Here is a 14,001-nt window from a genome sequence, read left to right as displayed (position 1 = left end):
TGTTGATGTATGGCTTTCCCTTTGCATGGTAGAGTTTTAACTTGTATTTGTAGATGTAGCAATGAACTGTGTTAACTGACATTGGTTTTCTGAAATGTTCCTGAGCCATGCGGTAAGATCCTTTACACAATGATGTTGGTTTTTAAAGCAGTGCCGCCTGAGGGATCGAAGGTCACAGGCATTCAATGTTGGTTTTCGGCCTTGCCACTTACATGTAGAAAGTTCTCCAGATTCTCAGAATCCTCTGATTATATTATGAACTGTAGATGAGAAACAGTGTTTTTAAATAGTTGGACGATTTTTTCACGCAGTTGTTCACAAAGTGATGATCCTCGCCCCATCTTGGGTGGGGCGAGGATCATCACTGCTCATAAAAGGAGCCTTTTGGGAATGCTCCTTTTATACCCAATCATGACACTCACGATTACTGTCCTCAGTTCCCAAATGTTTATTGAGTGTTGTTAGAAGGAAAGGTGATGTAACACAGTGGTAAACATACCACTGTCCCAGCTTTTTTGAAACGTGCTGCAGGCATCCATTTCAAAATGAGCAAATATTTGCACAAAAACAAAGTTTATCAATTTGAACATTAAATATCTTATCTTTGTGGTGTATAGGTTGAAGAGGATTTACAAATCATTGAATTCTGTTTTTATTTACATTTCACACAAAGTCCCAACTTCATTGGAATTGGGGTTGTCGGTAGGCCAAGTAGCTCCCTGGAAAACTTTAGGTTTGGTCCTTCCACGAGCTGTCTTGCCAGCCTGTAGTCACTCAAGTGCTGCCATAGTTTATGGCGCTGCTTCCTGATCCAGTTCTGTATGGCAGTCTTCTGCACAGCAGTTGACACCCCTACAACGGCTCTGGGCACACAAATTTAGTTGAGTTCCCAGACTTTGCGAGCCAGTCTGCTCTTTCATTATCTGGAATACCTGTATGACCAGATACCCACACTATAACTACACCGCTAGTGTCTCCCAGTGTGTTAAGTATCTGGGCACACTCCCACACCAAAGCTGATGAGTCTGACAATCTGAGTAAATAAAAACTCTGTTATCCCTAAAATTGAGGCTAATCAGGAGCTTCACACACGAAATGAAAGCAAACACCTCAGCCTGAAAGACGGTGGTGGGTCTGCCCACTGCAAAGTTATTTTCCTGTGTCAGACTGTCCTGTTGTATTAAATATTTTTCGTACCCTATTCCATGGTATAGTAATAAGCAGAAGATCTGCTGATATTTTTTCCCTGATTAAGGTATGACTAGCACCTGCTAGTCTTCGCCACTTGCCCAACTGGTGCAGCCTTACTGATGTAGACATTGCCTCGCCAACAATTTGGAAGTCCAAAAAGGCTAAGTTCAGAAGTACTTCTAAAGCTGCTGTTGGTGTTGTCCTAAGGGCACTTGTGATGCAAAGTCACACCACTCTTTGAACATGAGTCAGCATATCCCTCGCAGCCCCATGCTGCACTCTGGTCCATCAAACTATCGCAGCATAACTGAGCATGGGTCTTACCATTTAAGTGTAGCTCCATCTCATCACACTGGGACTAACTCCCCATCTTCATCCGAGAATACAATGGCACTGTTGTAAACTGAGAATTGCCTCAAGGCATTTCTCAGTTATGTGTTTCTTCCAGTTAAGTTTATCTAAATAGACACTAAGGAACTTAGACGCAGATAGTTTTAGCACGATACCACCCAATTTTGGTTGAGCTAGACCGAATTTGGTTCTCTTATTTGTGAAGAGGACCATAACTGTTTTGTGTGGATTCACAGACAAACTGTTGGACACACACCCCTTCTCTACTATTCTGAGAGCATTCTGCATGGGTTCTGAAACAGTCCTCAAACAGAATCCCTCAATAAAGATAGCTCAGGCAGTCCTCATCCAGCCTAAGCAAAAGAATTTGGCCACCCTCTTGGGGTTGGGTGAGGAGGACTCGCCAGACCTCTGTGCACAGGCCTGGATTCTGCCTCTGGAGTCTCTGCAAAACAATCCTGAAATCCTGCAGGGGACCAGGAATGAATATAAAAACTGTTTTGAGTGTTGGAATGTCTCGAACCCTCTTAGCCAGGAAGGTGTGGCCCTCACACTCAGGAACTGCTGAAACAGTTCTCGTGTGCTAGTCCAGTGAGGACTCAGGTTATGGATCCAAACTCACTAAACCGGGGTGTCTTCTCTTCAGAGGGCACCCCATCTAGTAGGTTTACCAGACCAGCCCTAATGTGCTCTGCCTCAGCAGTAGTGAGAGGTATTTGCTGGTCATCACCAGGATAGACAACAACTTGTAAGTTTCCCCCACCACCAGAGACATGACAGCTTTTGTTTGTTTCTTTGTGGGCTGTTGAGTACTCCCTGACAGAGTCAACAGCTCCCTTTCGCTTACACTCAGCGGGCCTGACAACTTTTCCAGAGGCACCCTGTGAGGTAACAGGTGGCGCGTTGTCGGCTCCCGCCTCCGAAGAGGCAGGTGTTGACATGCCATCCCCAGTCCCTTGCCCTTTCTTTTTTCTCCATGTAATGTGGAGTTGTGTCAGGAAGGGCTTCCAGCGTAAAACCTGTGCCAAATTAACATGCGGTGATCCAGAGAAAAAAAAACAAAAAACAACAAGGGAGCAGCCGAAGGGACTTACTAATAAATAATAATAATAATAATTTTGTCATTATGGGGTGTTGTGAGCAGAATTTTGAGGGAAATAATTAATTTACTCCATTTTGGAACAAGTCTGTAACATAAACTGTGGAAAAAGTGAAGTGCTGTGAATATTTCGAAGATGCACTGTAATACTGCATAAAAATGCAAGTATATCCTTTAAAAGGGAAATGAACTTTTAATTTTCAAGGATATTCAAAATTGGAATTTAAATGTGAAAAATAAATGAAATATCCTAAACCAGTGACTCATATTTCCAAAGGGTGGTATGGGCGATTTTCTTTCTTTTTGCCAGGACATGGAAACAAAAGCTACTATTGTGGTTCCTGTATTGTTCCTGTTGCCTCTGTCTCCCTCTCATCTTCATCTGTGGTGGCTACACACCTGTATCTCATCAACTGACCCTATATCAGTCCTGGTTCTTCAGCTCATCTTTGCCAGATAATTTTATCTACCTGTGTGTCTGCAACCACCACCAGCTCCACTGGTTTATCACCTTGTCCTGGCAGATCATCACCCAGGTCCATCAGTGTCACTATCTTATGCACCTCAGTCCATCATTGCAATTCACTAAACATTTTGAAATAAATCTTGTTACCTGTTACTCAGCTGCCTCTTGAATACCGAGTTCTCCTTGTCCAGCTCCTGTTTAATTACTACTATCCTTCACTTCATCATTGTACATTGGGGGCATGAATCTTTCAGTATCTCACGATTTGATTCAACTCCAATTCATGGGGTAACAATTTGATTAAAAAAATTATTTTTGATTAAAAAAAAATTTGATTCTATATCTATTCAGTTCATAGAGCTGCTAATTTTATGGTCTACGTAAGTGTACTGCAGTGGGAGCAGGTCTTTTGAAATTAAACAGGTGATGGATGTAGTTATTCTTTCTGCCTATTCAAAACTGACTGGAAGTTTGCTAAAGTGATGCAGTGTGTGCTGGTTAGGTCCAGGTGTTGCCACTACAGCTGTTTGACTTCTGTCAACTTTGTGTGAAATACGCCCAAGCATTTATTGTGTTTCCAAAATGCTTAACATTCATTTTGCACAGTTTGCATATTGAATTGGTCATATGAAGCTCCTTCTTACCTAAGATAATACAGAATCCAAAGTGCCCCACATGCTTTTAGGAAGTGGGAGGAATTTGTTGATGCTCCATGCTAATGAGCCAAGCTAACTTGCCAACATGGTGAAAACTGTTGCATCGAAGCAGAGAAGGATGCATGACAACAGTTCTACATTTGCCACAGTGAGGAAAAACTAAATAAAAATGGAGATGACAATATTTTAAAAAACAATTTTTTAAAGTTAATCAAATGTGAATCGTTAAGGATAAGAACTCCGATTCTGACACATAACGATTTTTTTTCCCCAACATCCCTATCCGGTTGTTAAGCACTGATGTAACGCATCACGTGATAAATCTGTTTCCGGGTCCAAAGACCTCCAAGTTTACAATTAAAGTTACGTCTGTTTGATCCTTTTTTAGGATTTACAGTTTAAGCTTAGTTTGTGTTTACAATGTGCGCAAACCTCCGTCCCTCCCTTCTCTGCCTCCACCTCCATTAACTGCATTTGTCTGTTTCTATGGTCAGAACACTTAATAAAACTTTTTTTTTTACTTTACATATTTTATTATGCACAGGTAAAATATACATGTCTGTTTGTTAATAAAAAAATGTATTACAATAAACAGGACGTTAAAGTGCAAACTTCACTTTCTCCCCGAACGACATGAACAGGAAGCGATCGCAGCAACTCCCACTGAAAATAACGGAGAAACAACCTGAGTGTTTCGACATTTTTACATAAAACAAACGCAGTAACAACATCTAAAAAACCAGTTAGTATATCCAGGAGAGTTTTAGGCACAATATATAGAGTTTTATGTTGCGATGTTAATGCTGTTGTCTGTGTGCAATGGTGTAAGTGCAGCCTGATCAGATCGTCTCAGAGCAGTTCTCAATGTTAATGACAGCGCGCCTTTTTTGTTTGGAGCTGGAAGTTGAAAATCACATGATGCGTTACGTCACACTTAACAACTGGATGGTGCATCTCAAGAGGGTTCTGGCAAAAACAAAAAACAAAACAAACAAAAACATAACATAAAAACAAATACAAAAGAACCAAAACAAAACATCCTCAATCTAACATGCAAACAAAGTGAAAATGCAAAGAAAAAGTGACAATGCAGTGGGAAAGTGGACCTGTGTTGCGGTTTGTTTGTGATCCGGAGCGCAAACGTGTCAAAGCAGTTTTGCAGGTGAGAGAACAGACCTACTCCCACTCCATCTTTTCTTCTCTGGGAACGAAAAAAAAAAAAAAAAAAAAAAAAAAAAATTACGATTGCAGTGGAAAACAAAACTGTTCACCATTTATCCAAATTATGTTGTGTATATATTAAATGGAGGTCCCCGTAGGTGGTCAAATCCCGCGATATCACGGAGGATTCAAACGAGACTGCGGTCTCCTATTGCTGCCATTTTGGACATAGACCAGGACTAACAGGCTTAAACCACCTCAAATGGGTGATCTAAATTTTATACTTTGGACTATAGTTAGACAGGTCTAAGTTTCCTAGTCTGTCCCCATAACACACCACCATTTTTGTCTTTGACTAAAGTTTGAGTACTAAGTTCAGTATCTCCCCTAGCACTGCTTCATAAAACCAGGCGCACATCATTACATTATCTCCAGAGAAAACATGTGACCACCAAAGTTAGTTTAACATATTGCGTGACCATGTGACCAGAGACCTCTCAAACTTCCACATGCAAACATCAGGAACATTTGGGAGAGACTACTCAGACCTTAACCCAAATTGGTTCTTGCATCTGTGTTGTAAAGTGAAATTTAAGAAAGAAAAGGATAAATTCTGCTTGAAATGAAATACCACAGGAACTAAACCCAATAACCCATATAATCTTACTGGGGTACCACAGAAAATCAACAGTACAAAAAGTGAGACTGTAACTTTTAGTTGCAGAAACAAAAAGTGTGTTGTCAGCATGCTGTTCTGCTTGTCATATGATTATGCATCCATACCAAATGGCTCCTGGCTACCTTCAGTTTTTGTATGACCTTTTAGTGAAAAATATCATGCGACCTTCATCAGCAGTGCTGCCAACTCCTCAGTAAGAAAAGTAGCCTGGCTATTGGCTGTCCTAAAAGTTGCTAGAAGTTGCTAAATGACGTCATCATGTAATTTGCATATTAGTTTGCAGTGTCATATTTTGCAGTCCGTCCGATCTGCTCCCAGTGCTTTGCAGTTGCTATGGAGCACACCATGTACTGACCGCTTGTGACTGCTTTGGGGTGGTGGGGACCTCATGGCAGCACCGGTTGCCATAAGATGAGAACAGAGAATGTAGATCAATACGTGCTTTCACTTTTCAGTCACCAAACACCAGAAACGTCTGCAATGACACCAGGAAAAGTAGCTAGATTTGTCACTAGTCACGTTTGAGAAAATAAGTCACCAAGAGGGTCTGGAAAGTCGTCAGATTTATCGAGAAAGTTGCCAACACTATTCATGAGTCTCTTACCTTCAAAACCTCCCAAGCCACTTTATAACCTCCCTGTAGAACCCCAAAATGCAAAGTCATGTACTGCAACTCCTGCAATTTTGAGCTTCATACCAAAGGGTGTGAATACTTAAGTACATATGATTTGTTTTTATTATTATTATTATTATTATTATTATTATTGTTTAATAAATTTGCAAAAAACTCAAAAACATTTTTTTTCCACAGTGTCATTGTGGGGAATTGTTTGTAGAATTTTAAGGAAAAAATGTAATTTTGGAATAATAGTTTTGGAATAAAGCTGTTACATAAAAAAATTTTGGAAAAATGTGCAGACCTGTGAATACACTGTACACCTGAATACACTGTACACTGAAAGAGCATACACCAATAGGAGAAAGATGGGGGAGAGGAAAAGCAATACCAAAGTCAATGACCTCTCAAGGTTATGTATAACATGCGGTCACATCTGAAATAAAACCTTGCGAGAGATTATATGAAGTTTCATGTCATAAACTGCAGAACTGATTTGCACATCTGCCTCACTACCAGATGCAAGAACTCTGGTGCTCTCCAGTGATTTAGCCTATTCCAAACATGGGGACTTGAACATAGTTTCCCCATTGCCTTCATAACCCATTTTAAATTTCTTGTTTTGTATGTTCAGCAGCTCAAAACCCAATACTACAGCAATTCAAAAAACAAAACAGAAAAATAGAATAACCCTTGCATTGAAAAAAACAAGAATTGTCCAAGATAAAAATTTTCCTTTGATAAGTTACTTAAACCTATTGATTCTTCTTTGTCTTTCGGCTGTTCCCGTTAGGGGTCGCCACAGCAGATCAATCGTTTCCATCTCACCCTGTCCTCTGTATCTTCCTCTGTCACACCAACCACCTGCATGTCTTCTCTCAGCACATCCATGAACCTCCTCTTTGGTCTCCCTCTTCTCCTCCTGCCTGGTGGCTCCATCCTCAGCATCCTTCTCCCTATATACCCTGGGTCCCTCCTCTGCACATGTCCAAACCATCTCAATTTCGCCTCTCTGACTTTGTCTCCAAACCGTCCCACCTGAGCTGTCCCTGTGATATGTTCATTCCTAATCTTGTCCATTCTTGTCACTCCCAAAGAGAATCTCAACATCTTCAGCTCTGCCACCTCTCTTTTTGTTAGTGCCACTGACTCTAAACCATACAACATAGCTGGTCTCACTACTGTTTTGTAAACTTTCCCCTTCACTCTTGCTAATATTCTTCGGTCACAAATCACTCCTGCCACCTTTCTCCACCCACTCCACCCTGCCTGCACTCTCTTCTTCACCTCTCTACCACACTCTCCATTACTTTGAACAGTTGACCCCAAATATTTAAACTCATCTACTTTCACCACTTCTACTCCTTGTAACTGCACTATTCCACTAGGCTCCCTCTCATTCACACACATGTACTCAGTCTTGCTTCTACTGACTTTCATTCCCCTTCTCTCCAAAGCATATCTCCACTTCCCCAGACTAGACTCAACTTGCTCTCTACTCTCACTACAGATCACAATGTCATCTGCAAACATCATAGTCCATGGGGACTCCTGTCTGATCTCATCTGTCAACCTGTCCATCACCACTGCAAACAAGAAAGAACTCAGAGCTGATCCTTGGTGTAATCCCACCTCCACCTTGAATGAGTCTGTTATTCCGACTGCGCATCTCACCGATGTCACACTATTCTTGTACATGTCCTGCACTACCCTAACATACTTCTCTGCCACTCCAGACTTCCTCATACAATGCCACAACTCTTCTCTTGGCACCCTATCATAAGCTTTTTCTAAGTCCACAAACACACAATGTAACTCTTTCTGTCCTTCTCTGTACTTTTCCAACAGTATTCTCAGAGCAAACATTGCATCTGTAGTGCTCTTTTTCGGCATGAAACCATATTGCTGCTCACAGATCTTCACCTGTTTTCTAAGCCTAGCTTCTACTACTCTTTCCCATAACTTCATGCTGTGGCTGATCAGCTTTATGCCTCTGTAGTTACTGCAGCTCTGCACATCACCCTTGTTCTTGAAAATAGGAACCAGCACACTTCGTCTCCACTCCTCAGGCATCCTCTCACTTTCCAAGATTTTATTAAACAATTTGGTTAGAAACTCTACTGCCATCTCTCCTAGACATTTCCATGCCTCCATTGGAATGTCATCTGGACCAACTGCCTTTCCACTCTTCATCCTCTTAATAGCAGCCCTCACTTCTTCCTTGCTAATCTCTTTTACTTCCTGATTTACTCTCACCACATCATCCAGCCTTTTCTCTCGCTCATTTTCTTTATTCATCAACTCTTCAAAAATATTCCCTCCACCTTCTCAGCACACTTTTGACAGATAACTAGCCATTAACTTGCATAGTCACAATATGATCAATTTAAATACCAAATCATTGTATTTAATATGAAATATGGTAAGTTCAGAGACCTTTCTGTAGAGCACTTACTTGTGGACCAAAGTCCATCTTCATCGCTAGAGAGTGCTTCCCTATTCTGGGCCTGGACAGGGTTTCCAGGGTCACAGTCAAAGCTGAAGTGTTGCTGCACCTTGAGAAGGTTCTCTTGGAGCTGGGATCCATGTCTGTCCTGTAGGGCTTGCAACAACACCTCCCTGCTTTCTGCCAACACGTGTCTCTGTTTCAGACATGGGAAATTTAGACAGCAACACAACTGTGCTGCCACTGCACTGATGGAATTGGATATACCCTCATGGTCTTGTCCTGTGTGCTCTGTGTCATGGCTGTCACTGGCTGCAGCAGTGGCAGAGCTGCAGAACTGAAGTAGACTTGGATCACAAGGCTCTCTGTTTTGGGGGGTGTTGTCACATTTCTTCTGTGCCTTTTCTGTGCTTTTTCCTTCCACGGACATCTTGTCCCTGTTGCCAGCAGGAGCTGGCTGTGAATCTGTGACCTTAGACTCGGTCTTCTTGCTCGTTTTATCTCCACTACTGGGGCTGTGCTTAGTTGAGAAGATGCCTTTTTCGCTGTCAGACGAGAGATCAACATACAGCTGTGTTCTCTGCTCTGGTGTAACTCCTGATCCCTGACTATGAGGCTGAAAGGTGGTTAAATCTTTCTCCACACAAACTTCTTGGGTCTTTGAGTCTGCTAAATTTTCATTTGAATCAGCACTCAACATATTGTTACTGAACAATGGAGAAGGAGCATGAGATGCCGAAGAAGGAAACAAAGCAGCAATGCTCTTGCTTTGGAGTTGTGGTCTACTATTTTCCTGCTTTTTTTGCTGACTGAGTAGGCGTGCAATGTCAACAGATTTGACTTCATGGTTGAAAAGACCATGGTGTCCTATCAGACGGCTGTCTGTGATGATACTGGGCTCCTGTGTTGGAGGAACCACCCTTGAAAATGGTGCAACTCTCCTTGGAGGACAGTGACAACTTATGTGACAGCAGCTGTGGAAATGTGCCATGTCTCTGCTGCTTTGGCCATGGCAGTGATGGAGATGCTGACTTTCTTTCTTACCCCCTCTCATCTGATTCCTCTGCTTGTGTGTCTTCAGTCTTTTCATTTTGTGCTGACCGTGTGTCTTCTGACAGGAGTTGAAACATGTACTGTCTGTCATGAATGCACTGACTTGGCAACATTTTTTTCTTCTTGTTTTTAACTGCTTATTGAAAACAGACAAGTCCTTTTCTTTGTCTGTTCTGCTATGAGAAGGTCTCATGTTAAACCCTTTGCTGTAGAAAGACACATAAGTTATAATTAGTATATTTTATCAGTTAACCAAATTAATACAGGTTACCTCTGGGCAGCAGTTCCAAACTCATCAAATAGTCCACAGACAGAAAAATAATCAACTTAATACTCATCATCATAGTTTCATTACTTGTCATCTGTCATGTCAAGTCTGGGGGCGTGCGCTGGTGCCAAGCTTCGCTGCATCCACGACACCATGGAATTGGTTTGAGATCTAGATGACAACCACCCAGGCAACAAGTCCATCCCCACGTCTCTAAAGTAACCAAGTTAACCGTGGGCATCTCCCTAGCGTTCTCCAGCCACTGGGGTCCTCAACACTCAGGCATTTGTGTGTTCAATTGACAAAAAGTCATTTTAGCAGTATTCCAAGGATCCTCCCAAGAGACCTAGTACTAAAGATGTCCAGGAATTGCCTAAGATCACTGGTTAGCTCTCATAACCATACAGTAAGATGGGAAGAACCAGGAACCCAAAGACTTGCAAAGATATCAGCATCGCCAAACACTTCTATCCAGAAAATACATGACTCCATGAGCTCTTACCAGGTGTCTCTCGATCTCAAAATCCCAGTGACCCAGATTTTAAATAGTTTAAATTTGACAAATATGAGAGAGCACTTCTTTTTTTTACAACCACAATTCCAATGAAGTTGGGACGTTGTTTGAAATGTAAATAAAAAACAGAATATAATGATTTGCAAATCCTCTTCAACCTATATTCAACTGAATACACCACAAAGACAGGATATTTAATGCAAAAACAAAGAGTTCACCGCGCTTCTGCACAGCACAAACAAATCTGGTGCAACCAGGTAGGAACAATTTGTAAAAAAGAAGAAATGTACCAACCAAACCAAACTTAAAGTTTCAAATAAACAGTTTCAAATAAACAGGTTGTGCTTTTTGTTGACGTTACGCGTTTCATCAGCATGCCAAGAGAGATACTCTCAAATTCTCTAAATCTAGGTAATACCTCAGTAATGGCACCCACCTCAATAGTCGGGTGTAGTGGCTGGGTTAACGCATGCTGGGATATGCTTAACCTAATGTCTTCTATTTTCTTCTCAAAGTAATCCAGGAAATCTTGTGCTGTAAAAAGACAGAGAGCTACAGGTGGTTGTCCATGAATAAGTGTTACCACCGTGTTGAACAAGAACTTTGAGTTATGCTTGTTTTTGTTGATAAAATCAGAGTAATAGGCCTGCTTTGTAGCCAGTAGAAGATGCTTATCGTCTAAGACAGCATCACACTACGCAAGGTGGAATACTTCCAATTTTGAACTACGCCGTTTCCGTTCTAGACCTCTAGCCTTATGCTTGAGGTCACGCAGGTAATCACTGAACCAAGGTGACTGTGTTTTGGGGGGCGCGAAGGTGGTGCATCATGTGTGTAGTTTGAGCAATGAATTTAAACTATCCATAATACTGTCTACTAATTGGGTATTTGCCAAATGTGAAGCTAAGACATCAGGCAGTCTAGGCAGGCTTCGAGTTCAGCCTTAGTTGAGGAGTTGATGCATCACCGTAGTGATGTATAAAGTTGTTGTTCCCTAAACACGGCAGTGAAACTGTAAACTTAAGTGAGTGATCAGAGACCACTGATGTAAGAGGCATGATGTCAATATTTGTGGCAGCAATACCACGTGTGAAAACCAAATCCAGGGTATTTCCAGTAATGTGCGTCGAGTCTTGAATGCTTTGACGAAATCCTAATGCATCCACAATTTCCATAAATGATTTGCAAAGGGGATCAGAAGGCTTATTTATATGAACATTAAAGTCACCAATGATCAGAACGTTATCTGCACGAGTTGACGTGGGAGGGGAGGTAATGGTCTAGTGGTTAAGGTGTTGGGCTTGAGTCCAGAAGATCATGGGTTCAAATCCCCGCCTGACTAGAAAATCACTAAGGGCCCTTGGGCAAGGCCTTTAATCCCCTATTGCTCCCGGTGTGTAGTGAGCGCCTTGTATGGCAGCACACTGACATCGGGGTGAATGTGAGGCATAACTGTAAAGAGCTTTGAGCGTCTGATGCAGATGGAAAAGTGCTATATAAATGCAGTCCATTTACAAGTTAGAGATGAACGCACCAAATTGTTGTGAAAAATTGTTGTGAAAAGTGTAGGAACACGGACCCATAACAGGGGGCTCAAATGAACGGACAATGGAATAAGCCAAATATAACAATTTAATGTTGTGAATGTGCACAACAGAGCAACAGACAACACAATTGAGATCAACAGTCAAATAAGTTACGGTGATGTGTGAGCAGGCTCGAGGATAGAAGACGCCCGTCCAGAAAAGAGCTGGATCCCACACGCCTTCCACTCCACCGGACCTGAAGCAATCCTGGAGCCACCAAGCGCTGGGTCCTCAGGTGGCCACTGCCTCCGGCTGTCAGATCGGGTACTGCTGCGTGAACACCCAGCAAACAGTTCAACATAAAGGTGGAAAGCACCTCCACCTCTCAATCACAATGCACACGGAGCTCGTACAGATCCTGAAGTCACACTAAACAGAGTCTGCAAACTCAGAATAATGTCAGTCAGCACAGACGTAAAGACGTTACCACTGTATGACACCAAAAAGGCTGAGACGTTTAGTTGTCGGTAGACGATTTCTCGGCAGTGAGGTGAAGATGCTGCCCGGCTCTTATGGAGGTGTGGATGATGGTGATGAGTGACAGCTGGCGTTGTCGATGAGTGACAGCTGCCACTCCCAGTTGCTCCGGCGCCCTCACGTGCCTGAAGCCCGCACTTCAGGCAGGACGCCCTCTGGTGATGGGCCAGCAGTACCTCCTCTTCAGCGGCCCACACAACAGGACCACCCCCTCAACGGGCGCCTCCTGGCGCCCGACCAGGCTTGTCCGGGTGACGGGTGTAGAAGTCGGCCAGAAGGGCCAGGTACAGGATGAAGCTCCTCTTCACCCAGGAGCGCTCTTCGGGTCCACAACCCTCCCAGTTCACTAGATACTGGAACCCCCGGCCCTTACAACGGACGTCCAGGAGCCGGCGAACTGTCCACGCAGGTCCCCGTCGATGATCCGGGCAGGAGGGGGCGCCGGTCCGGGGGCACAGAGGGATGAGGTGTGGTGAGGCTTGATCCGGGAGACATGAAAGACTGGATGAAAGACTGAGGACCTTAATGATGGGGAAGGGGCCGATGTACCAATCCTTCAGTTTTTGTGAGTCCACCTGTAATGGAATGTCTTTAGTCGACAGCCAAACCTCCTGCCCGGGCTGGTATGCAGGGGCCGGGGATCGCCGGCGGTCTGCATGGGCCTTGGCCCTCATCCAGGCTTTGAGCAGGGCAGAGTGGGTAGAGCGCCACACCCGACGGCACCGCCTCAGATGGGCCTGGACCGAGGGCACCCCGACCTCTCCCTCCACAAGTGGAAACAATGGGGGCTGGTACCCCAAACACACGTCAAACGGGGAGAGGCCGGTGGCAGACGAGACTTGACTGTTGTGTGTGTATTCGATCCAGGCCATCGGGTGTGCTGAGGTCACACAGCGTAGGGCCTGTTCCAATTCTTGGTTGGCCCGCTCTACCTGTCCGTTGGTCTGGGGATGGTACCCGGACGAGAGGCTCACGGTGGCCCCCAGTTCCCTACAGAAACTCCTCCAGACTTGCGAGGAGAACTGGGGACCATGGTCAGAGACGACATCGGATGGAATCCCATGCAGACGTACAATGTGGTGGACCAGGAGGTCTGCAGTCTCCTGGGCCGTCGGGAGCTTTGGGAGGGCCACGAAGTGGGCCGCCTTGGAGAACCGGTCCACTATCGTGAGGATGGTGGTCATGCCCTGGGACGGCGGGAGGTCCATGACGAAGTCCAGGCCGATGTGGGACCAGGGGCGGTGGGGCACAGGTAACGGCTGGAGGAGACCCTGTGCACATTGGTGGTCTGCCTTTCCCCTGGCACAGGTGGTGCAGACCTGGACATACTCCCGGACGTCGGCTTCCATAAAAGCCCACCAGAAGTGCTGCCTGACCACTGCCACGGTTCTTCGCACCCCTGGGTGACAGGAGAGCTTGGACCCGTGAAAGAAGTCCA

General features: G+C 44.0%; 1 protein-coding gene across 1 annotated transcript in view; it reads right to left on the bottom strand.

The window, feature by feature from the left end:
• si:dkey-250k15.4 overlaps positions 1 to 9,920 on the bottom strand; it is a 29,315-nt gene extending 19,395 nt beyond the window's left edge. Inside the window, exon 1 of the mRNA XM_034173993.1 lies at positions 8,675 to 9,920. Coding sequence (XP_034029884.1) covers positions 8,675 to 9,911 — 1,237 coding nt within the window. The 5' untranslated portion in view covers positions 9,912 to 9,920. The remainder of the gene's footprint in view (positions 1 to 8,674) is intronic.
• Between the last annotated feature and the right edge of the window lie 4,081 nt (positions 9,921 to 14,001).

The sequence above is a fragment of the Thalassophryne amazonica genome, chromosome 7, assembly GCF_902500255.1.
Source record: "Thalassophryne amazonica chromosome 7, fThaAma1.1, whole genome shotgun sequence".
NCBI classification, from domain to species: domain Eukaryota; kingdom Metazoa; phylum Chordata; class Actinopteri; order Batrachoidiformes; family Batrachoididae; genus Thalassophryne; species Thalassophryne amazonica.
The sequence above is the reverse complement of the archived record's forward strand: the minus strand, read 5'-3'. Positions and strand labels throughout refer to the sequence as shown.